The sequence below is a fragment of the Zootoca vivipara genome, chromosome 7 (genome assembly GCF_965207765.1).
Source record: "Zootoca vivipara chromosome 7, rZooViv2.hap1.1, whole genome shotgun sequence".
NCBI lineage: Eukaryota > Metazoa > Chordata > Lepidosauria > Squamata > Lacertidae > Zootoca > Zootoca vivipara.
The window spans coordinates 4,238,931-4,265,227 of record NC_142590.1 but is presented as its reverse complement, the minus strand read 5'-3'; the positions used below and the strand labels follow the sequence as shown (position 1 = coordinate 4,265,227).

At 46.9% G+C, this 26,297-nt stretch overlaps 1 protein-coding gene across 2 annotated transcripts in view; it reads right to left on the bottom strand.

Moving 5' to 3' along the window:
* ASTN1 (astrotactin 1) overlaps positions 1-26,297 on the bottom strand; it is a 207,507-nt gene that overhangs the window by 43,539 nt on the left and 137,671 nt on the right. For both annotated transcript variants that reach the window (XM_035123692.3, XM_088673677.1), the window contains exons 9-11: positions 5,732-5,806; positions 4,986-5,123; positions 1,416-1,566 (exon numbers count right to left, since the gene is read on the bottom strand). In XM_035123692.3, coding sequence (XP_034979583.3) covers positions 1,416-1,566; positions 4,986-5,123; positions 5,732-5,806 — 364 coding nt within the window. The remainder of the gene's footprint in view (positions 1-1,415; positions 1,567-4,985; positions 5,124-5,731; positions 5,807-26,297) is intronic.

Genomic DNA, 26,297 nt, shown 5'->3' with positions numbered 1-26,297 from the left:
CAAGATCTTTCAAGAAATAATGGTAAGCATCTGCACAGTGGTTTAGAGTATTCAAAGGGCTTCATATATGCTCTGCTCATCTCTAATAATAACAACTGAGTGCACATTCTTGACCACAGAATCATTTGTCCAAATTTGAACAATGCATGCAAAGGTTGCTCCATAATACTTTCTGAACTTTTCAGCTGGGAAGTTTCCAAAAGCGCATTCCTGGCTAGCTTTCAAAATGGTAGTTCTTCCATTTTTGTGGTTTGTTGGTTTGTTGATTTCACCTTACTCTTGAATCTTGTGGCACAGAGCATGATAGAAATTGAGATAAAAAAGAGCAAGGAGCAGAAAAATGTCTCGCTGTGAATTTCTGTTTATTGGGAATGATTTATGACATTCCTCTTAGGGATGACTCCTCCTAGTGGAAGGAACAGGCAGGGCCCACTAAAGCTTTTCTTCTTCACTCCGGGGGGGTGGGGTGGCGGTGGTGGCGGGGAGTCCTATCTCTCACCAAAACACCTAGCAGAGCAGACAACTCCTCAACCCCACACCCCAATTTCAACACCCTGTGCAAAATGTGCAAAAAGCACTTGCTTAATGGAGCAGCTGGGGCAGGCAACACACCAATCAAGTAGAAAATGGAACTCCCACTTACCTAGGTTGTTTTTTGTGTCCTCAGGTTTCTGTGGCTCACCCAGCTCTGTCTCTTCCACCTTCCCTGATTAGAAAGAATACCATCTCCACAGTTCCAGGGGAATTTTGCTAATATTGAGCAGATTGTGCCAACAAAGAGTATGACTCATCCATACCCTTTGGCACCCACGCTAATTCATTGAGGGACTTCTTCGCACATTAAAAAATACACAAAAGTACATCAAAGATGTTTTACGTGTATTCCTAAAAAAGTAAAGTGTGGCGGCGGCAAACTTGTAGCTGCAAGAGTGTGTAACATACAGAAACAGTGTGCATCATACTCGTTGGGAAGTCAAGTGTCGTGCCAGCTTCCTACCAGGTGTGGCAAGGCAGTGTGTAAAGTCTGTATTTGTCATGGCATAATGGGGAAGGTGGGCATAAAATGGGGAAACTGTAGGAGACGGGAGGCAAAGAACAGCCACAGAGCTGAAAGATAATACAAAGATATGGGGGCTTTGTCCACTGCCTTGTGGGATTTGTTCAGGAGAAGAAAAGGCTAAGGATTAAATCCTACACAAATCCAGAATGGAGTCCCTAAGATGGCTGGATGAATGGCACTTTCTATGCGTCCTTCCAGCAACTCCTGCAGCCAATCTGGTGCCAAACCTATTGCTCTGATTTCTAATACGCCAAACAAATACACGGAGACCCCCAATCAATCATGTGCGCCAACAGACATTGATCTTTGCCATCCCACTTTCCCCGAGAGGCAGCTGAATAAAAAGTGCACGAACCATACAACCCGTAGAATCCAATTTCCGATCTGCAATGCAGCGGAAGTTCTTGCTGCAGCCACCATTGTCCTTGGAGCAGTCCCGAACTGGCCCAAATGAATCCAGAAGGACCTCCAGGTTGTCAAAAGAGGAGGAAGTCATCAGTTCTTCCCTGCAAGGGAGGAAAAAAACACACAATTATTAATATCCATTGTTTTAATATTACTATTTGTTGCAGCACACCAGTGTTCTATGAGCTTTAGTGCAGACGCTGCTGGACTACAAATCCCATCACCCCTGGCCATTGGCCAACAACATCTGGAAGGCCTACTATGCTTAGTAGGAGAGTATTTAAGTGGCTTAATACATGGAGCTGTGTGTCTCTGCTAAAGGATGACTGAGCACAGAGGCTGCAGATGACGTGAGTTCTTTGGGGCTGTGTACAGGGGACCATTTCTGCAGACCATCAGTAGCTTGAAAACTGGAAAAATACAACCAATTAATGCAGTAGGCATTAACTACTCAACTACCCATTTCTTAGTACAGGCAATGGCCCATTTGCATGGGGGATAGGTGTTTTGATGCACCATGCCCATTCATTTTATTTTATATTTTTATATTTATTTTTGTTCATTTGTGCTGTGGGTTAAACCACAGAGTCTAGGGCTTGCTGATCAGAAGGTCGGCGGTTCGAATCCCTGCGACGTGGTGAGCTTCCGTTGCTTGGTCCCAGCTCCTGCCAACCTAGCAGTTCGAAAGCACATCAAAGTGCAAGTAGATAAATAGATACTGCTCCGGCGGGAAGCTAAATGGTGTTTCCGTGAGCTGCTCTGGTTTGCCAGAAGCGGCTTAGTCATGCTGGCCTCATGACCCGGAAGCTGTCTGCGGACAAACGCCGGCTCCCTCAGCCTATAGAGCGAGATGAGCGCCGCAACCCCAGAGTTGGACACGACTGGACCTGATCGTCAGGGCCCCCTTTAACCTTTACCTTTATAGTCATGTTACAGTTTGTGGGGGTGGAGAGAGATAGGTGGCCATGTGAACTACAGCATGATGATAGATCAGGTGGGCATCCCAGGCAGGTGAGCCCAGGTGAGCATTGTGGGTAGTGGGCAGCTCACAGGTGAGCTCCAGAGGAACATCCAGGGCAGGGCAGGGTCCCCAGCAGCCCATCTGCTCTACTGGCACTGCATGCCTCACACCGATGTCACCATTTTGGCATCTGGAACGTGGAGGAGGCAAGCAGCAGCACAACACGTGTGCCGCTGCGGAACTGCTCCAGCCTGCCCTGCCTGATCCTCAATGACTGGGCCATGGTGCAGCTCAGATGCAAAGGGAAGGGGCCGTGCTTTGGGCAAACAGGTGGACAGGTACACGAGTGAGGAGGCAGAAACCAAACCTGATGGAGCCAGGGAAGGCCATATCATTTTATGGGCTGGAACTCAATTTTTGCAAATTTCTTCATTGAGGGGTCTTAAAAATATGCTTTGGGGTGTGAGGAATTCAAATCTGCTATTAGTTTTGTGACTGGACAACATTTAGCTTGGTAAGACTGATTGAAGAAGAAGTACGTAAACTTGCTTTCGGAAAACCAAAGAATTTTAATTTTACCTTCTGGGAATGTCAGGTAATGCTAAAGAATATTAATAAATATTATTATTAATAATAATGTATAAGAATATTAATATATGAAAAAACTGTGAGTACTCGGCAATTGTTTTTAATGATTTCTATGCAATTTTACACACATTTTACTTACCAAGCAACGCTAAATTATATAAATTTAACCAAAACATATGTTGACTTCCCAAGTCATGCCACAACTTTTTAGCACCCCTCATTTTGGTGAATTTGAAAATTGACAAATTCAACACGCCCTAGGCCAGGGGGGGCTTTGCAAGCTTTCCTGCACCCCACCCCCCTTTTGCTGCTGCCACTGGAGGTGGGCAGAGAGAGGAGCCAAGGAAAAGGAGCATCCCTTTTGTCTGTCTACCACTGTAGGAAGCAGAGAGAAAAGCCTGCATTTCACATGGCAAGCTTCTTTCTCTCTCTTCATGTGGCAGCGGTGGTGAGGAAACGAAGGGGGAAGGGAGCTTCTTCCCACTGCTGCTGCAGGGTGGAGAGGGGAAAGGATGCATTTAAAAATACAGGCTTTCTTCTTTCAGTGGTGCAGCATAAGGGTGCCCGAGGGGCCCCAACTGTGGCTTTTTGAAGGGGTGTGAAGCAGGCGCCCCCACACAGGCGGCACGGCCCAGAGCTCCTCTCCCGGCATTGGAGGAACCAAGGCTCGTGGAGAGGAGCACGGGGCCACGTCGTACTGGAGGCACCAGCGTGGGGGGGGGGGCTGCTCCGCATCTGCCATGTACTGTTGGCTGGCTGCGCTCTCCCCTGTGTGGGGGTGCAGGAGGCACCACTCTCCCTGGATCCCAGCCTTGCAAGGCTGCTGGGAGGGGGGCAGTGTGGGGACAAGGCAGCCGTGCCCTAGCCTCGCCTTTGCTGGCGAGGGGCATGTGGCTGTTGCGCCCTTCTTGTGCTGCCCTCCCCAAATCTGACCATTGCAAGGGTGCTGTGGTGGGGATGCAACAACTGTGCACCCTTCAATCCCAGCCTTGCACGAGCCCTGCAAGACTTGGACCTGGGGAGGGCGGCACAAGAAGGGTGCAAGCTGGCATCACTCCAGCGGAAGCAGGGATGGACGAGTGCGGTGAGGTTCATTTGTCCTCTGCCCCTTGCCCTGCCCCGCTGTCTTATTTCCCTTTGCAGGCAAGTAAAGCCTCTCCCACTTTCCTCTGCCCCCCCCCCCCGGTCTGCTCCTGTGTGAAAAGAGAGTAGGAAGCCTGCAGGTTTTTGGAGGGTGATGCATAAAAGGAGAGGAGGCTTGGCTGAGCTGTAAAAGGAGAGGGTTTGGCATTACCAGAGGAGTATGGCAGGGTTGGTGGAGCTGGCAAGTAATGCAAGCAGGGGTGGTAAAAAGGTAAAGGGACCCCTGACCATTAGGTCCAGTCGTGACTGACTCTGGGGTTGCGCGCTCATCTCGCTCTATTGGGCGAGGGAGCTGGCGTACAACTTCCAGGTCATGTGGCCAGCATGACAAAGCCACTTCTGGCGAACCAGAGCAGCACATGGAAATGCCGTTTACCTTCCTGCCGGAGCGGTACCTATTTATCTACTTGCACTTTGATGTGCTTTCGAACTGCTTGGTTGGCAGGAGCAGGGACCAAGCAATGGGAGCTCACCCCATTGCGGGGGATTCGAACCGTCGACTTTCTGTTCGGCAAGCCCTAGGCTCTGTGGTTTAACCACAGCGCCACCCGCGGTAGCTCTTAGTAAAAGAGAAAGAGGTCTCAATCTGTTGCCCAAATGGTAAGTGAGTGTTGTCTGCGGAACATGCCCTGGGCTCCTGTCCTGTACCAGAGGTGTCTCCAGGGAAGAGGGAGAGAGAGAAGTGGAGCCACACAGGTGTCCTGGGAGAGAACTCTAAGCATGAGAGTGCAGCAAGGAAGAAAACGCATCAGCTACTAGGGTGGGGAAATGGCTTCCTGAAACCCGAGCGACCCTTTGATCGTTCTCAAGCTTAGAACAAGCACGTACCTGACCTCCACAGCATCCTCCATCACTGTCATGTCTGTTTTGCACTTGGCTGATGGGTTGATGGCCAGTTCAGCGGGTGGGATGACAAAGCTCTTGCTCAACGGCAGCCACATCCCTTCCCCAAGAGTATAGGTGAATCTGGATTCAGAGAGAGGAAACCAGTTGGATAGGTGGCCCAAGAATGCAAAAAGGTATTCATTGCGGACATGAATCTAGAGGCAATTCTCTAGCAGGCTATGACTCAGTTGGCAGGACATATGCTTTGCTTGCGTAATGCTCCTGTTCAGTGTCTGGCATCTGGAGTTAAATATCTCAAGGAAGAGGTGCTGAGGAACACTTCTGCCTGCATGACTCTGCCGACAGCGTCTGTGGTCGGAGGGCCAATGTCTGGATTCACTTTGAATTAGCTTTGCTTGCTTTCAGTTATGTCACTTCCTAGCCAAATCCGATTGGCTATGCAGAAAAGTCACAGTTCATAGAAAGAAGTCGGTTTTCAAGACATAAACAGTGTTGCCAAATAGGGCTGTGTGGTTGTGTGCACAAGGGGAGAGTTTTGTCTGACATGTTTTTTCTCTCCCCTGTAGTTCTCCGCTTTCATGCTTAAAATATTCACTTTTGTGCCACTCTACCTGAAATGGCATTCCTGAGGCAGGAAAGGGAGAAAGAACAGCAAGGAACAAGGAGGGATAATGTACCTGGTTGGTCATTCTGGCTGCATTGTGTGTGTGGGGGGGGGGGGGACTTACCTGAATATCTTGTCAGAAGGTTGTTCTCCCAGCACCAAATCAAATCCACGTTGGAATATGGTATATGGCCATGGCCTGGAGAAAAACAAAACCACAGAAGCCATGAAAGCTTTCTTTCTTTCTTTCTTTCTTTCTTTCTTTCTTTCTTTCTTTCTTTCTTTCTTTCTTTCTTTCTTTCTTCATCACCAAATGGCTCAGGAGAAGTTACAAAAAATGTCAGAACTGGAACAACTACATTAAAACCATGAAATGAAAGCACAAGTCAAGCAGTGACAAAGCAACAGAGCAGAAGACCATAACAGCAGTGCACAGCAACAAAGGAAGATAGGCGATACTCACTCAACCAAAGGCTTGGATAAGAGAAGAGTACACACCTCACAATATTTCACCTCATAATTGCACGTGAACGGACAGCACGTAATAGCAGCCAAACACAAGCCAGGGCTGAGTGCGTGACCCTCCACCACAGATGGTTTGCTGTGGCACCCAAGGAAGGAGCTCCTCAACACCCTTCAGGCAACTTTGAGGTAAGTAAACACAGCAGAGATATTTCTTAATGGAGTCCAGCACATAGCATGCTAAGTCCCACATGGGTGGGATGCTAGGCTATGGGATTTCCCAGACTCTTTCACTCACTTGTATCAGTGATGAGGAGGTTTCTTACAGTAACCCTGAATAGGAACTTAGGCTTGCAAACAAACAAACAAACAAAAACACCCCAAACTGAATTGATTAATAATGGACACTCCCACGCTCATGCTATAGCAATTAAAATTTTAATGCAAGCGATTCTACATTACAGCCTTCAACTTTTTCACTATTTCCCCCTCCCCATTTAACATGTTTATTGCATCACAGACAGACAGACAGACAGACAGACAGACAGACAGACAGACAGACAGACAGACAGACAGACAGAAAGACTAACTAACTAACTAACTAACTAACTAACTAACTAACTAACTAACTAACTAACAGAGATAGATATGCCAGTCTGTTTTCACTGCAAATCTAATAGCTAGGGTGTGCAGATGCAGAAAAAGACAGGTTTCTTCCAGCACCTTTAATACGGTCAAATCTCGGTTGTCAAACGTAATCCGTTCCAGAAGACTGTTTGATTTTCGAAACGTTCAACAACCAAGGCACGGCTTCCGATGAGTTGCAAGAGCTTCTTGCACTCAAGTGGAAGCTGCGTTGGACATTCAATTTCCGAAAAAACTCGAGCATTTACTGCCCGGGTTTTCAGCATTCGGGAGCCAAAATGTTCCAAAACGGAGGCGTTTGGGAACTGAGGTTTGACTGTAGTTGCACAGAAGAGGGAATTCCAGCAGGTGTAGTTTGACCATATGTAACAGTAAAAGCATCTAGCTTGCTTTTAAAGCCAACACACATTACCATACCAGCTTCAAAACTCAGCAAGGTCATTTCTCTATCCTGCCTCACATCACTGGATGTGTTTCCAGTTCACCGTCTGCCTGTCTACACCAGTGCGTGGAGAGGGAACGTGGATGTCTTCCTACGGCTTGCATTTTCAAATTGTATCAAAGCTGGTTTGGGGCAGAAACGCAATCTAAACACAGTATTTCTCAAGGAACAGCAGGACAAATTATCGCTGTTTTTTTGTGCCAAATATGCCTGTGCTAATGCTATATGGCACTTTATGGACCTAATAGGTATCTAAAGCCATTTGCCACTGTTGTTGTATGTAGGTTTTATTCTATTTGTTTTTTATCTTATTACATCCAGTTTTTTTCTATAAATTTTCTTGGCGGAGGGCAAGAGAGTGGGGCCCTAAGCTATAGCTTGTTTAGCTTACACGTAAATCCGGCACTGGCCTCACCATAAGGTGAGAAGCTAGAGGTTAGAGAAGGGCTAACAGGACGTACATAAAAGGACCGTGCCTAAGCTATAGGTCAGTTGTGGTGACTAGCCATGCTCAGGGATTGTATGTCAGGAGTGGGCAGACTTCAGGCTTCTTGGATCTAATATTTTACTTGAACCCCAAGATCTACCAACTAGTAAAGGTAAAGGGACCCCTGACCATTAGGTCCAGTCGTGACCGACTCTGGGGTTGCGGCGCTCATCTCACGTTATTGGCCGAGGGAGCCGGCGTACAGCTTCCAGGTCATGTGGCTAGCAAGACAAAGCCGCTTCTGGCAAACCAGAGCAGCGCACGGAAACGCCGTTTACCTTCCCGCTGTAGCGGTACCTATTTATCTACTTGCACTTTGACATGCTTTCGAACTGCTAGGTTGGCAGGAGCTGGGACCGAGCAACGGGAGCTCACCCCGGCACAGGGATTTGAACCACCGACCTTCTGATCAGCAAGCCCTCTGTGGTTTAACCCACAGTGCCACCTGCGTCCAACTAGAGCCAGGTGCAAAAGATATATAGTTAGAATTAAAGAGCAAGGTACTTCTGAGACTAGGAATTTGTTTTTAGAACCAGACATGAGCTGTGCTCACAGTCATTTCACACCAAAGTCCACTCCTGGGTAGCTTTCTTCACCTCAGCAGCCTAATTTAGTTAAGTTGTTGCTATGGTTAAACAATTAGGAGTGATAAACATATTCCAAATTTCCGCAAAATAATAATAATCCAGCAAACTACCAGGAGATCCCAGACTGTCTTCTGCCCACACCGGTTTAAATCTTGTTCCCACAACTTCAGAGCTTCAAAAGACTTGCCCACAGTTCTCTGAAAAGTTGTGTATTATCCTGTGGTGACATTAGTACAGCTCTGGCTGAGGTATAATTACAGCCCATGACTCATACAAAAAACACAAGATATTTTGAAGGGCAGCTGAAAATTATAAGGTGCAGCCACCATTATGAGTCAACCTCTAGCACAATAACCCCCCTCCTTTCCCCCTTTTTTCTTTTTAGCATTCTTGTTATACTTGTAAATTCTGGCTGGATTCTGAATCAATGTAAAGAGAATTCATCCATCATCCAACATAGGTGTTCAAAGGAAGGGATTTCAGCCATAAGCGAGAAAAAAACAGAGTTGTTCAAGAGAGTATGAGCAATCCAGGTGGTTGAGGGCAGTAGCTTTGGAGATGCAAGTGTAATAAATTGAATTTTTACACTGGTGTAGCTCAGTCGGTAGAGCATGAGACTCTTAATCTCAGGGTTGTGAGTTCGAGTCTAACGTTGGGTGAAAGATGCCTCCTGCATTGCAGGGGGTCAGACTAGATGACCCATGGGATTCTACAATTCTGTTTTGCTGTTTTCCACACCCCAAATGCCTGTCGCTCACCAAACCTCCCTAGAACAATCTGTAATTCTCATAATCCAGTCTAGAGTATCCAGGCTCACCATAAGTATTAGTTAGTAGGTTTAGCCTGCCTTTCAGGTCTATGACAGAACCGTCAAGGGAGCTAACAAGCTCAAAAATAATTTACTTCACTGACTATGAATCCAACTCAGGGGAGCTGCCTCTATTCAGCTGCTTTGCCTAAAAGTGCTACATTGAGGAAGACACCAGCAAAGCCAAGTGGCTTTCTAAACTCCAGAGGCCTCAGGGGTGTAGAGTGATCTAAGCCCAGCTCTGCAAGAAAAGGCTCAGCAGCATCTCTCAGTCCCCTGGGCCTCGTGAAGGAGGCTATCTATTGTCTACAAAGCACCAACAACGTGAACACTGCAAAACGAAAAAATTCAACTAGCAGCAGAAATTCAACTAGACACCACAAATGGATAAACTAGCCTATTTCTAGTCAATTTTGTATGTGTTCATAAGGCCATTCTGTCACATTTCTGCATTAATCTGTTATGCATTTGAGGGGTTTGTGGGTTGTTGTTTTTTAAAAAAGTCTGTATGGAGGGGATAGGACCGATACGAGGGCCAGGCTGTGATGGTGGCTTCAGCCAGCAGTATATTGATGAAACAGAGATGCTGTTCCTCAGTCACTCAGCCAGCAGCACCGATTTCAACACCAGGCCATTGGTCGTAGGGGGACTCAGGAGTAGCAGCAGTTTCCCCCACAATATACTGCCGGGTGAAGCCACCAACACGCTCTGCCCCTCAACCGCAGAGGGAGGGCCAAGCTGTATTGCCGGGCCGATACAGCTTCTTCCTCCCTTTGCTACTCTAAACTGCTCCTGCCCCCCAGGTGGGTGAACCCCAGTGCCTCACATGTGAGCTAGAGAGGCATGGGGCTCGCTCAGCTGGGGGCTGAGAGCCTTCCTGCTCCCCAGCTGAGCAGTGCAAACAAGCCGCATTGTCCTGGCCCAGGAGGCACTGGGGTGAAAGTGCTGCATCTCCTGCAGTGAGAGCTGCGGCAGTTTCACCCTCGCAGCTTCTTGTTTCAACATTGCGGTGCATTGCCAGATTGCAATGTTGGGCTGGTGATATCTCGCAGTGTTGAAAACCTCACATTGCCCAGCCCTAGAAAGGGTCTAAAAGGGACTCTTTCCTGGCCTGCTGGTTGCTGATCACCCTCACATTTAAAAGGCCATAGAATGTTAATCAGCCAAAGGCCTGGTTACAAAGAAGCATTTTCACTTGGCACCTAAAGACATGTAATGGAGGTGCCAGGCAAGCCTCCCTGGGGAGAGCATTCTACAAACAGGGAGCCACCGCAGAAAAGGCCTGTTCTCATGTTGCCACCCTCCAGACCTCTTGTGGGTGAGGCACATGAAGAAGGGCCTCAGATGATGATCGCAGGGTCCAGGTCGGTTCATATGGGGAGAGGTGATCCTTGAGGTATTGCGGTCCTGAGCTGTTTAAGGCTTCAGAGGTAAAAACCAGCACTTTGAATTGGACCCGGAAACTAAATGGCAACCAGTGCAGTCGGACCAGGATATGGTACAATGGGCAGAATGTCCTGCATGGACCACTGAGTTTCCTACTCAGTCATAATATTCATGGAGTGACTTTGGTAACTCACTGTCTCTCAGCCTAACCTCTTGTGAGAATAAAAGGTATACATTTGGAGAACTCTCGGTTTTCTTTGAGCAATGAAGCACGCTGAGACGACAATGTAGAACAGTGGAATGAGTGCTGGGACTTAAGAGTGGAGAGAAGTGATTTCAAATTCCCACTCCACCAGAAAACTTCCTGGTTGTCCTTCGAACGACTGATATGTTAATCTATTTCTCCACTTGCTGTGAAGTTTTACAAGGTGGGGGAGCCAAGCACACTGCTTGGATGGCTTTGGAGGAAGGATGGAGTAAGCAGACAGGGGAAAGGGAAGAAAGGGGATGGGGAAGGTAAAAAGGGTGCTTGTGAGCAGTTCCACGTAATTAGGTATCATTTTGGTCAGCGATTCAGATTGAAGATAATTTCCCAATAAATACAATGGATGAGAAAATGGTGGCGATCGTTGCAACAATAAATAAGCACTTTCATTTCTAACCCAAGTGTCACAGCACCACAAACAACAAAAGGTTGATTGCAGAATTATGTATTTTGACGTTGTTTCAAGGCAGAGATATGACTGTACTTTTTTTCTGCTGTTGAAATCGATGGCTGAAACAGGAATTTTTTTCATTCATTTTTGATAGCAGGACCAGCCTGAATAAGGCAAGATTTCCAAAGAGCTATACAAAGCGTACTTCGTGGGCCTCATTTATACCTCTCAATACTCCAGTAGATGGGCTTTATTTCTACTCTGCAGGCTTGCAGTGCCATGGTCAGATCGCTACCTGGTGCAACTGGACTTCTCCACGACCCTTCCGCTCTGCAGGGTGGTGGGACTGATTTGGATGGTCCGCCCCCGCCACCTAATGGATCAAAATGGTTTCCAGAGAGTGGTAGGGGATGCTTTATCCCATGTTGATGGCCTTTCAGCCGATTCCCTGGTGGCCCACTGGAATGTGGAGTTAACCAGGGCTATTGACTGTTTGGCTCTGAAGCGCCCTCTCCGATTACATGGAGCCCGGACAGCCCCGTGGTTCTCCATGGATCTGAGGGAAATGAAACAATCACTGAGACGGCTAGAGCGCCGGTGGTGGATAACTCATTCTGAAGCTGACCGGACACGGGTTAGAGCTCAATGTTGAGCCTACCAAGTGGCGGTAGCAACAGCGAAGAAGACCTTCTTCACTGCCTCTATTGCATCTGTGGAAAACAGCAGCAGGAGACTTTTTCAGGTGGTTCGCAATTTAGCGGAACCACCTGCTCCATCAGGGCCCAGTACGGGCCACAAGATCTCTTGCAATGATTTTGCAAAGTTTTTTGCAGATAAAGTCATTCAGATTCGGGAAGAGGTAGACTCCACCATGGGAGCAGGGCCGGGGTGGGGGAGTGCTAGAGTCCTGTCTAGTCAGGTTGTGTGGGATAAATTCCAATCTGTTACCTCCGAGGATGTGGACAGGCTGCTTGGATGAGTAAAACCAACCACCTGTCTCCTTGACCCTTGCCCATCCTGGCTTATAAAAGCTAGCTGGGCGATGGGCTTCGCAGGTTGGTGAATGCTTCTCTCTGCAAGGGAGCCTTCCCAGACCCGCTGAAAGAGGCGGTTATTAAACTGCTTCTTTCGATGCGGCCAATATGGCCAACTATCGCCCAGTCTCAAATCTTCCATTCTTGGGCAAGGTGATTGAGCGAGTGGTTGCTGAACAACTCCAGGCACGCCTGGAAGAAGCGGACCATTTGGATCCCTTCTCGTCGGGATTCAGGCCTCATCATGGGACTGAAACTGCCTTGGTCGCACTGGTCAATGATCTCCGGCAGGCTAGGGACAAAGGTGAGAGCTGTTTCCTAGTTCTGCTGGATCTCTCAGTGGCTTTTGACACCATCGAACATAACATCCTTCTGGACCATCTAGAGGGCTTGGGAGCTGGTGGTACTGTCACACAGTGGTTCCGCTCCTTCCTCCTGGGCCATGTTCAGAAAGTGGTGGTGGGGGATGAGTGTTCAGACTCCTGGGCTCTCACTTGTGGGTTGCCTCAGGGTTCTGTCCTCTCCCCCATGCTTTTTAACATCTACATGCAGCCTCTGGGAGAGATCATCAGGGGGGTTGGGCTGGGTGTTCATCAGTATGCGGATGATACCCAGCTCTACCTCTCTTTCAAATCAGAACCAGTGAAGGCGGTGAAGGTCCTGTGTGAGTGTCTGGAGGCGGTTGGAGAATGGATGGCGGCTAGCAGATTGAGACTGAATCCTGACAAGACAGAAGTACTGTTTGTGGGGGACAGGAGGCGGGCAGGTGTGGAGGACTCCCTGGTCCTGAATGGGGTAACTGTGCCCCTGAAGGACCAGGTGCGCAGCCTGAGAGTCATTTTGGACTCACAGCTGTCCATGGAGGCACAGGTCAATTCTGTGTCCAGGGCAGCTGTCTATCAGCTCCATCTGGTACGCAGGCTGAGACCCTACCTGCCTGCAGACTGTCTAGCAAGAGTGGTGCATGCTCTAGTTATCTCCCGCTTGGACTACTGCAATGCGCTCTACGTGGGGCTACCCTTGAAGGTGACCCAGAAACTACAATTAATCCAGAATGCAGCAGCTAGACTGGTGACTGGGAGCGGCCGCCGAGACCACATAACACCAGTCCTGAAAGACCTACATTGGCTCCCAGTACGTTTCCGAGCACAATTCAAAGTGTTGGTGCTGACCTTTAAAGCCCTAAATGGCTTTAAATTCAGTACTTGGCTGCTTAGTTCCATTTAAAGCCCTAAATGGCCTCGGTCCAGTATACCTGAAGGAGCGTCTCCACCCCCATTGTTCTACCCGGACACTGAGGTCCAGCGCTGAGGGCCTTCTGGTGGTTCCCTCGATACGAGAAGCCAAGTTATAGGGAACCAGGCTGAGGGCCTTCTCGGTAGTGGCACCCACCCTGTGGAATGCCCTCCCACCAGAGGTCAAAGAGAACAACAATTACCAGACCTTTAGAAGGCATCTTAAGGCAGCCCTGTTTAGGGAAGCTTTTAATGTTTGATGGATTTCTGTATTTTAATGTTTTGTTGGAAGCCACCCAGAGTGGCAGGGGGAACCCAGCATATACCATATAGCATATATTCAGCACAAAAAACAGTGACAATTTGTTGTTGACAAAGGACAGCTGGACATATAAAGGGCCCCATTACCTTCAGTAGCTTAGGGCCTAGTCTGGAAAAGATGAGATGTGATAGCCATCTTCAAATATCTAAAAGTCTGTCGCATGGAAGATGGAGCAGGCTTGTTTTCTCCTGCTCTGGAGGGTAGAACCGAAATCAATGGATTCAAGATACAAGAAAGGAGATTCTGGCTAAACATCGCAAAGACCTTTCTGACAGTAGGAGGAACAAATTCCCCTAGAAGGTCATGGACTCTCCTTCCTTGGAGGTTTTTAAGCAGAGGGTAGATTGCCATTTGCGATGGATGCTTTTGTTGAGATTCCTGCATTGCAGGGGGTTGGACTCAACGACCCTCAGGATCCCTTCCAACTCTACAATTCTGTGATTCTATGCACCCATTCTGGCAAATCCAGAGCAATTCATCATACAGAGTAATTTTAATTTGAGATAAAACAAGTACCTTCTTCTTACTTTCGTGCTCTTTCATTGCATACTAGCAACTGCCTTACAACACACACTTTGTGAATTATAGTAGTTCTAGGAAGTAAACTCATGACTGGTGCCATTCTATGGTGGGTGGAGTGGAAAGTGCAGACCTGTTTTCTTAGTTCTACCCCCAAACTCCTAGGAGAGAAGGCTGCCTGAGAATGACTTTGATGCTGAAGCCTACGACAAACACTGGGTGGAGCACAGGAAATGGAAGAACCAAGGCCAAGAATCCATGCTGATGTATTGTCCTAACTGCTTTTTCCTGCACACAGTCACTCAACTCAAACCCTCTGAAATGTCTCGTGCCCTACAGAGCCTCTCTTTTCTCATCATTTTGACTACCATCCCCCAAGGAGTCATTGGCTTTTCTTTCTCTGCACAGTGAGAACTCTGGAGCTGTTGTGCTTATTCCTCAAAATGAGTAACAGATGGATGAACATTCTCTGTTCAACCCACCTTTTTAGTCGATATCTTTTGCCCCCTGTCGTTTATGTCACTTTGTTTTTCTCCCATCTTCCTTTCTCTCTTTAGTGTCTCTCTTTTCCCTTCTTTCATGTTCCCTGCAGGCTGCTTGGTGCTACGATTCCATACCTCTTGGCGAGTATTTCAGCTGCCTGCTCTTTAGATCTCACAAAAGGAAACTGGGGCTGATCAAACACAATTCAGTGCTTGATGAGAGTGGATTAGCCCTGGTGGAAAATGACAGGTCTAATATTTTTGCTCAGGCTTCTAAACTGAGTGTAAATTCAACCCTCATAAAAGTCAGTGACTGGTCAGGCTGAGATAAAACAAACAGATTGGGCTTGTGCATCGTCAATGCTTCCATGAGTCCACAGCACAAGTAGGTGGGATTCAGTAGCCGGTGCCAAAGATTGCAACTTTCTTTCTTTGTGAAGTATGTCGCTTGGGAATCGCTTGGGAATAAGAAGGAAGTAGAAACAGAGGGTATGGTTTTCATCCATTTCCTTCCAAGGTGTACTCCTCTGTACCCCTCAACTGTCCTGCTTTAAGTGGGACATCCCAGAATTACAGAAGAATTACCCCCTCAATCTCATGAACTGACAGGACAACAGGGAGGGGGAAGAGGATCCTGGCGAGGGGTGCAGGCACGACTGGTACACATCGGGGCAAGCTGAAGATGGAGAAGGGGAGGTTGGGGGTTTAGGAAGGGGATGGCAGGGGATGGTGAGGGGCAGCTGTCAGTTCAAGGGAGTCAAAGGACACATCACCAGAGCCAGAGGAACCCCCATCTCCAAGAACACATCCAGAACAGTGGGAGGTTGCATTCCAGAAGACTGGGGCAGGCAAAGGAACACAGAGCAGCTCACCACTTGACCAGGTGGGGATCATGGGGCTTGTTAGCTCTCAGAGGAGTTCCCTCAGCTGGATCTGGCTCAGGGGAGGTGAGAGTCACATGACTTGTCAAGTGGAGAGACCCAGCTGCTCAGCTGGAGCAAGCAAAGATGCTTCAATCAAGATTCAAGAGAAAAGGGAAGCAGGGCAGAGGTTCTGTGTCTGCTCAACTTTCCACATTGATGGACCACAGCCTGGGTGTTCCAGAAGCTCCATGAGACTGTGTTTTTTTGGGCTGATCTCCAGGTTCCCTGATCCTGGATCAGCTGCAGCAGCAGGAGCCTGGTCTGACTGTTTGACTTAGCTTTCTGTATCAAAGCTGGACCATTTTTCTTGACCTGTTGGACTGCTGAACTACAGGCTAGCATATGGGACTATGTACACCAGTGGGTCTTGACACCTTATACATCGGAGTTCAGGACACACAATTTCTACTGGGGCAATATTAAAGGTAAAAGTAAAGGGACCCCTGACAATTAAGTCCAGTCACGAACAACTCTGGGGTTGCGGCATTCATCTTGATTTACTGGCCGAGGGAGCCGGCATTTGTCCACTTCCGCAGACAGTTTTTCCGGGTCATGTGGCCAGCATGACTAAGCCGCTTCTGGCGAAACAAGAGCAGCGCATAGAAATGCCGTTTACCTTCCCATCTCAGCAGTACCTATTTATCTATTTGCACCGCATGCTTTCAGACTGGTAGGTTGGCAGGAGCTGGGACCAAACAACAGGAGCTCATCCTGTCGCGGGGACTCGAACCGCCGACCTTTTGATTGGCAAGCCCAAGCGGCACAGTGGTTTAACCAGTTGCCTTATCTTGAAGAGCAAAAAAGAGGACACCTCAGTGGCACCTGGCATCATGGGCATTATAAGTCAAGGGTGGGAAATCTGCAGCCATTCAGATGTTACTGGACTACAACCCCAATTACACCTGACCAGCAACCATGCTGGCTGGTGCTAATGGGAATTACAATACAACAATACCTGTCTCTGTACGTGGAAGCACTCTTGTGTTATCAGGACAGCCAATGACATCTCTATGCCCCATCCATCTATGTAATCTAAGCTAATGTAAATCAATCTGTTAAGTTTACGCTTACCTTGAAAAAGTCAATGTCACTGAGTAATGCCTAGCTCTAATATTATGATAATCTAATATCTGGTTGCAAAATATGCATTAGCAAAATACTTTGCTTTCCACCGGTGGGTCCAGCTAAGCCTAGAACTTGAGTCTGAAGCCCAGGCCTTTTCGGTCCAGACCCCCTCCATGGCCATCCAGGGAGTGGCAGGTGATGGAGGCAGCAGCAACTGGGCCCTGTGCCAGTACCGGAGTTGGCATGGGCATGTTGCTGAGTCTCACAGACTCCATTCCTTCATCCTATTTTGCTAAAACATTTTATAGCCCAGGGGCACCCAGCCAGACACTTGCATGGTTATCGATGCTCATTTGATTATCTTGACTATATTTATATCTATCAATCTATCTATCTAGTACTTTTCTACCAGAAAATGGTACTTATTCCCAAGTAAATGCATTTAGCACTAGGGAGCAGAAGCAAGCTCTGTTATATTCCCATAGTCCTGGTGGCACTATGATTTAAGTGAATTTAAAATGTGAAACTGCAAGTGCTTAAAACATTTCATGTCATTTTTTAAAACATGTTTTGTTGCATCAGAGTTGGCAACTTAGGTGCCTCAGGCCCAGGCACCAAATGCTCCCCTTCACACCTTGCTCTTGGGACTCTCTCCAGGTTGAATTCTCCACACAGTCCCTGGGTACTTTTCTTGCCTGTTTGCAACGTGTTCTTGAGAGGTGATGATGCTTGCCTGGATGCAGGGCAGAGGGAGCTGTATATGTGTAGCCTTTGTGTGACTGGAATGTAGCCAGCTATACAAAGATTGGGGGGGGCATGTTGTGCTCTTTCTGGGGTAGTTTGTTCACATTTGGTCCCCACCCTGCATTCAGCTCTCACCTGTGGTTCATAGAAGCTTGTCAGCATGTGACAGTGGCCACATCCTGGGAACATCTTCAACTGGCTGGCTAAAGCAGGTGAGGGTAGCTGATGGGTCTTAAAACCTTGGTGGGTTAAGACATTTCCCCTGCATGTAAAGACAGGGTCCTGCGGATTGAGTGGATGAGATCAACAGTGGGGTCCAACAGTCAAGAAAGCAGTTTCTGCACATGCAGTAGAGGAAAAGGAGGGGCAAATGGGGTCCATAAACCTGGGAAGGTAGCTCATCAAAGGGAAGGAAAACTCTGGTCCTAAACTTCCACTGCCTTGTTGGATATCTTTGGGAGAACAAAAGGGCTATTGGTAAAACTTACACAAATCCAGAATGGTGTCCCTAATATGGTTGGATGGTGTATTGTACGTCTCCTTCTGGCAACTCCTGCAGCCAAGCTGGTGCCAAACGTATTGCTCTGCTTTCCTCTGAACCACACCAGCGAGCCCGAGAGAGAGAGAGATCTTGTTGTCTGGGCAGCCCAGGACTTCCATATGCCCTGCCCAAGCTTGCAGCCCAGGGAGGTCACTCCATGTGACCATCTAAGTGGGGAGACTCAATGGTCTCTTAAATCCAGGGTCCAGATCCACCATGGCTTTCCATATACAGTGGTGCCTTGCTTAACGAATGCCCTGCTTAACGAAATTTTCGCTTAATGAAAGGATTTTTCGAGCGGAGGTTGCCTCGCTAGATGAATTCGTTTTATGAAAAATTCATCTAGCGAATTGCGGTTTCCCAAAGGAATGCATTGAAATTCAATTAATGTGTTCCTATGGGCAAAATAATAATAAAAAAATTAAATGCATTCCTATGGGATTCGCTAGACGAATTTTTCGTGGAACGAATTAAATTTGTCTAGCAAGGCACCACTGTAGCTCAGAATCAACACTTCTACATATCCTACAATCTCACAAATTTTTATGCTGCTGGATGCTACTACCTATTTAATCATTCTATAAGATGTACAGAACAAGAATGGTTTATAAAGAATAATCAGAGGAGCAGAGAGGGAATAGCAACAGGGCAAGAAAGCAATAGCCTTCCAAATGGTTTGTTTATCTGGCTTTGGCTTGTGTTCCATGTTGCTGGAAGCAAGAAAGTTTCTGAAAATTCACTTGGAAACCCATGCTTTGAATTTCTGAAAAATGTTAAAAGCCGTATTTATTATGCCGCTCCCATGCTACCTGTTTACTAAACCTTGCACATGAAAAGGTCCGCTTCCTGAGATTACGTGGTCTCTTCAGGGCTTGCTAGAAGCTGCCTGAATGCAAATTGTCCTAGGTTTGATCCTATGGTGTCATTATTCTCTGAAAGGAGTGATAGCGGCCTGCAATTTGCAGGAACAAATCAAACATTCAGGATAAAGCCCAGGTTCTCAAAGGAAGAGGCAAATCTCCCTGAAGAAGGAGCTGACAGTTCTAAGGAGAGGCGTGGATTCTGGCAGACCAGAAGGGCAAGAAAGGTGAAAAGGAAAGGAAGGAAAAAAATCAAGAACACAGGACAAAAACAGTGAGCACTTTCCCAAGAAGTGCTTTTGAGTGGAGGTCTCAAAAAGGCCAGAGCCTTGAAAAGTGATATGTGAAAAGTAGGGCCACTCTTTCATGAAGTGCTCTAAGGGGGATTTAGTTTGCTCAAAGAAAACAAAATCTTAGCCAAAATAAAGGATATCCATCTTTCCATCTCAGACATTCCCCAAGTAACTGATAGCCAAGGCACACTTTTCTGAGTTAAAATTAGAGGAGCATCTCGCTCTTGTACCTGACTGGGACAGCGTTTAAAAGTAAGAATTGTGCCCCCCTCAGGAGAACCATCACCCCCTGGTCGCTGAGAAGCTAGGTCACCAGATTGCTCAGAAGCTCAGACAAGAATGGCACTCTTGAAGCTTCTATATCATTCTGTGCCACTGCAACTGGTAAAGCATTTCCAGTCAATGAATACTGCATGGGGATGGGGAAAGTGGAAAGCAAAGACTCACTAAACACGGAACTGAGAGTAACCAGCAGCGTTTGTTTGTTTTTTGCACCAAGGCTTTTGAGCAAAAGCAGTCTATCCAAGCAGTGAGAACTTGTAGTTTCAATGCAGGGACTTTAAAGGTCCACAACCATTCCTAACTTGCCCTTGTGCTGATTTGTGGAGTAAAAAGAGGAACAGGAAATGACTAGTCAAGGAGCAGAAAGTGTCCCTAGAAAAGAAGAGTATCATCTTGCTAACTGTTAATCTGACTTTTAAGAATTCAAAATGACACAGGCAAATGAAGGTTGAGAGCCAGGAGCGCCAGCTTGGCCCCACAACCGTGGGTGCCTGGGGCCGTGGGTGCCATGCAGTGTGCATGGCCCTGGTGCCAAAATTTGTGGGTGCACAGCCCCTTCATGGGGAATTCTGTGGGTGCTCAGGCACTCAGGGCCCCAGGGAGTTGGCACCTATGTTGAGAGCAGTATTGAGCTGAAGGCTTATTTTCTTCATTGTATGTGTTGCTATCTCTCCTTTATTGGCCAATTGTCCCTAGGGGATGAGCGAGGGAGGAGCTGGCACACTGAGCTACAGCAAAGAGAAGCAGAGATAAATTGGAGACAGAAATAGGCAACCAGAAATGGGCTCTATAATCCCCTCTATCCATCTTTAGAGAAGGCATCAGAATTCCCAGAAGTGTGAACACAGGGTGGAAATTCCATAGAAAAAACCTAATATGGAAGCACCTACATGAAGCCAGGTTTACATATGGCTACTATTCACGATAGGTGTCTCATGGCTGTAGCTACTGCCAGGATCTTTAAAACATCCACCCGCACTTTTGATAATGGCCACCAGGACAAGACTTTCTCTATTGACTTCTATGGGATGTGTGCCTGATGTGCATTTTCTGTAACTTCTGTCTCCACTTTGATTCTATATGTTGCCCTTCCAAGATTTTTTAGTGATTGGTTTACTGCCCTGTAGCTTTGACCACATGCCTCATCCATTCCCCAATATCCTAGAACAAGCAGCACCTGACCTTTCTAGTTTCCATTTGACGTTTGGGAATGATCCACTGGCCACAGGCAGATGTTCTCCCACAACTCTTAGAGATTCCATAGAAATCTGGAAGTGCTGCTAAGCCTAGTATGACACTGCAAGAGGGAGTGGGTATAACTTAGGCTGGTATAATTTTGTTTTGTTTCAGGGGCCCAGTTGAATCAAATCCCCAGAGAGAAATAAAAGGAAAGGGATGCAATGATTTAGAGAGGAGGTAAAATAACCGAGGTGAAGAGAGTAGCCGGCCATCCCAGCACAGGGCAGGTTATCTTATCTCTCCGCCTTTCCCCTCTTGTGTTTCTTTTTCCCACAGATTTCTAAAGCCATGGGCTCTGCCAGCAAAATCAGTAAGTAAAAAGAAGAATGATGTTGCACCAAAAGTTTAAGTCCCTTTACCTCAAGACTTGCAAGGCAGGCTTAGGCAGTATGTGGACCGAGAACTCCCAGAAGTGCAAGCTGGATTTCGAAGGGGCAGAGGAACCAGAGACCAAATAGCAAACATGCGCTGGATTATGGAGAAAGCCAGAGAGTTCCAGAAAAACATCTACTTCTGCTTCATTGACTATGCAAAAGCCTTTGACTGTGTCGACCACAGCAAACTATGGCAAGTTCTTAAAGAAATGGGAGTGCCTGATCACCTCATCTGTCTCCTGAGATATCTCTATGTGGGACAAGAAGCTACAGTTAGAACTGGATATGGAACAACTGATTGGTTCAAAATTGGGAAAGGAGTACGACAAGGTTGTATATTGTCTCCCTGCTTTTTTAACTTACTGTATATGCAGAATTCATCATGCAAAAGGCTGGACTAGATGAATCCCAAAGATTGCCGGAAGAAATATCAACAACCTCAGATATGCAGATGACACAACCTTGATGGCAGAAAGTGAGGAGGAATTAAAGAACCTTTTAATGAGGGTGAAAGAGGAGAGCGCAAAATATGGTCTGAAGCTCAACATAAAAAAACAACTAAGATCATGGCCACTGGTCCCATCACCTCCTGGCAAATAGAAGGGGAAGAAATGGAGGCAGTGAGAGATTTTACTTTCTTGGGCTCCATGATCACTGCAGGTGGTGACAGCAGTCACGAAATCAAAAGACGCCTGCTTCTTGGGAGAAAAGCAATGACAAGCCTAGACAGCATCTTAAAAAGCAGAGACATCACCTTGCCAACAAAGGTCTGTATAGTTAAAGCCATGGTTTTCCCAGTAGTGATGTATGGAAGTGAGAGCTGGACCATAAAGAAGGCTGATCGCCGAAGAAGTGATGCTTTTGAATTGTGGTGCTGGAGGAGACTCTTGAGAGTCCCATGGACTGCAAGAAGATCAAACCTATCCATTCTGAAGGAAATCAGCCCTGAGTGCTCATTGGAAGGACAGATCCTGAAGCTGAGGCTCCAATACTTTGGCCACCTCATGAGAAGAGAAGACTCCCTGGAAAAGCCCCTGATGTTGGGAAAGATTGAGGGCACTAGGAGAAGGGGACGACAGAGGACAAGATGGTTGGACAGCGTTCTCGAAGCTACGAACATGAGTCTGACCAAACTGTGGGAGGCAGTGGAAGACAGGAGTGCCTGGCGTGCTCTGGTCCATGGGGTCACGAAGAGTCGGACACGACTAAATGACGAAACCACAACAACAACCTCAAGACTGTTTTTGGGGGGTCAAATTGAAACCTTTGAAAAGGCCAGCTCCAATCTGCCACCCTCAAAAAGACTGCAAATTAGGGGAAACTGTTCCAATGCAACCCCAACGTTTTCATGTGGCCAAGGAAACACAAGCAAACCTAGCTATTCTTCTGAACTGGTTCTGACTCTGGAAGACAGAAACCATTCTCCAACTACCACACCCCTTGTTATGTGAGAGATTGCAGTCAAAACAACCATGCATTCTTGCTGTTTAGTAACTCTAGGGACAACCACAGAGCTGCAAAGTTCTAGATACACAGGCTGCAAATAAAAGCAATTTAATTGACAGAGACAGAGCTCTGTGTCGTGTCACTTCCCTTGAAAGGTTTTAATCTTTTCTACTTCCTCTTGCCTCAGAACTCAATCTCTTTTCCACTATGCTTCTGAGGCAGATGGACGTCTATCTGGTCTCTGCTCCAGCGGAGACTTCATTTTGAACCCAACCATGTATTTTGTAATCTAGAAGTAGAATTTGCCTGCCTTGTTTTTGTTATTGGCAATGCTGGAATTGAATGCAATTCAATTTTTTTTATGCTTACTTTACAGTCTATTGCAGGATTCTTTTATTAAAAGGGGAAATCCAGTTTGCTACCACAGATTGGATAAATATGGGAAGGCCATACAGCCTAGTCTCAAAGTTTTTACATTAATGCTGAAAGGGACGATGTTTTAAACTAAGCATATTATGTCTAAACACTACAGTGATCACACTAAACATTCTGCTCACACAAATGAGCAACAACGAGGGTAGACTGTAAAATAATACATCCTGTTCTAACTACAAAATCCACCAAACAGATTAAAGTAGCTATTAGTCCAGAGACCCTTGGCTCCAGTGGCTTATAAACTGGGGTCCAGGAACCACCAGCAATCGAAAAGTCACTAAATATAGAAATTAAGGGGAAGTATTATTCAAATAACTCTGTAACATCAAGTGTTGATGAGCTAGTGTGAAAGGGCCATCACAGATACAATACCAAACAACTTCTCACATCCCCTCAACTACAACGCTTTTCAGTGTGCTCAGTCCACACCCAGTTGCCAGTCATCAAAGTTTGGTTCAAAACACATACGGTACATATCACTTGATTTCTCTGCATTTGATTACCAAACATTTGATAGACAACTGACAAAACTACCATGAGGATGACGGTGTTTGAGGCAATGTGGTATTACCAGAGCTATTTTCAAAAGTTCCAAACAATAATATTTATCACAGCTCAGTGCATTTCAGAACACAAACTCTTTCTTCAGGGGCAATCTAGAAATAATTAAGAATTTACTGCCAACTACTGACTTTTGAACAAATACAGCACTGGAAACGTTAGCTGGTAACAGCGGGCAAATTAGGGCAAGGTACATTTGTGAAACCAATTGACATGGCAAAGTAAGTGTCCCAGCCCTCTATATAAACACCTGGGAACTCTTGGGAGCACTAAAGTCAAATTTATTCCATGTCTTAATTCAATCAAGAGAACAATGCACAAATTATTAATTTTGTTACCAAGAGTGCTGAACTCACCTACCTATGGACAGTCATCCCTCTAGCCAGAAAAGTACAGAAAGTAATCTTATCCTTTTGTGCACCTGGAAATCTTCCTTCCAGTGGCCACCCTAGTTTTCTTTCTTTCTTTGGATATAACTGCTCTATTCACCCTGAATATTCAGGTGTGATCTCCTGAAACTCTTGGCTTTGGCTGCTCATCTCTGCACCTTCTCATCCAGTGATCTTCACTGCAGCAGGCGAATGCCTACTCTGCCTTCAGATTCAGCCTGCTGCTAAGATCCCTTGCTCCCCTTCCCTTTGATGTACTTTTGGGCAGGCACTAAGGAAGAATGGGCGTATTGTTGCAATATCTCACCCATCCTCCATTCTCTGATTTCTTCTCTCTCTCTTTGGCCATTTCTACCTCTTCCTTTCCCCTGAATGCTGAAGCAACACCGCACAGCTGTGCTCTCCACATCTTTCCCTGCCCTTCTAGGATAAGCCAGCGTTTCTCAACCGCTGTTCCGCGGCACACTAGTGTGCCGCGAGACGCTGGCTGGTGTGCCGCGACATGCGGCGACGAGAAGGGCGATTTGCATTGTCACGTGCCTGGCGGCTGCCAATAAACAACACTAACCCACCGGAAAGGAAGCCAGCCGGGTCACGATGCCGGGCGAGCGCAGCTCTCAACAGCCACCACCACGGCCTTGGACGTGAGAGGCGGCCGGCAGGTGCTGCTGCTCTTTGTCTCGCTTTTGCTGCTCTTGCTGGCGGCGCCCGGGGCTTGATCGGCGCGAGGCCGCGGGCCGACAAGCAGAACAGCCTCTGGAGGGCAGCCAGCAGCGTCTACGAGGGAGTGAGCGGCCTCTTCGGCGAGGAGCACGTGCTGGCAGAGAAATCAGCGGCTTGTGAAGCCTTATTACAGGAGATTGCAACCAACACAGCAATTGGCAAGTGTTTCTTACAGTCATAATTCACTGAGATTTAGGACTTACCCCACAAACTAAACTGGGCTCTCTCTCTCTCTCTCTCTCTCTCTCTCTCTCTCTCTCTCTCTCTCTCTCTCTCTCTCTCTCTCTCTCTCGTCAATATAGGCACAGAGTTAAATTTTTAAACTTTTTTAATGGTGGTGTGCCTCGTGATTTTTTTCATGGAACAAGTGTGCTTGGGCCCAAAAAAGGTTGAGAAACACTGGGATAAGCCTTCAGTAAATTACCTTGCAGTCTGCAATTCATTTATTTTTTGCAATAAAATCTACTTCTTCTGAAAAGCCTTGCTCTGCTACCTGGACTGAAGTCCTAAAGTTATGCATAAAAGGTAAAGGTAAAGGACCCCTGACAGTTAACCCCAGTCGCAGACGACTCTGGGGTTGTGGCGCTCATCTTGCTTTACTGGCTGAGGGAGCCGGCGTTTGTCCACAGACAGCTTCTGGGTCATGAGCCCAGCATGGCTAAGCCGCTTTTGGTGAAACCAGAGCAGCGCACAGAAACGCTGTTTACCTTCCTGCCAAAGCGGTACCTATTTATCTACTTGCACTTTTTGACATGCTTTCGAACTGCTAGGTTGGCAGGAGCTGGGACCGAGCAACGGGAGCTCACCCCATCATGGGGATTCGAACCACCGACCTTTTGATCGCAAGCCCAGAGGCTCAGTGGTTTAGACCACAGCGCCACCTGCATCCCCTAAAGTTATGCATACTATAGTTCTATGTAGTTTGGTAAGCAGGCCAGGCCCATGTAGGCAACCCCAAATGACTAGCATTTGATACCCAATCAGGAATTCAAATGCTGTGTGTTGCCTTAACAGGGATGACATCACAATAGCTGAGGAGAACAGCATCCCCTCTGCAAAAAATGTAAGAAGCAAAGGAAAACCTGCATGACAAAATAGTGGGGGGGGGGGAGTTGAGTCCTCTTATCACTGATTGGTGCAACATAAGGGTCTAATGCTAGAACAGAATCACCAGTGTTTTCCTGCATCTCATGGAGGCAACATTCCAGACCTTCATTGTAGGTTAATTCGGGGGGGGGGGGAAGAGATGTGGCAGGACTAGCTAATAAAATTTAAATGTACATGTTGGTTTAAATGAAAAGAGCTTTTAGATTGAGACCAATATGCATAACTCACAAGCCCAGCTCTCCCCTCTAAATGCAGGGAGGGAATCAAAGAATAGTACAATCAATTATTACGGTAAGTGTTATGTACTGAGGTAAGCATGGCAGTTTCTGGGCCAGCTCTACTAGGTGGACAGCTGAAAAGAGAGTGGGCCACAGAGGGTGAAGTTCCACTAGCATTGGAGTAATTCCACCCAGTCATATATGTTCCTGAAAGGCTTATTCCCTGAACAGAGAAAAGTAAGTTCCTAGTGTCTGTGGAGCAAGCATGACAAGAGTGAGGGGCTATTAAAGTCCTATTGGGGATGCTATAGCTTATCACACAAAACATAGATCCTGGAGGCTCCAGGTTTATGTGACAATCCAACCCAACCCAACCCAACAGTAAGCTCAAGCAGAGAAACAAAGTGATATATCTGCATATGTGA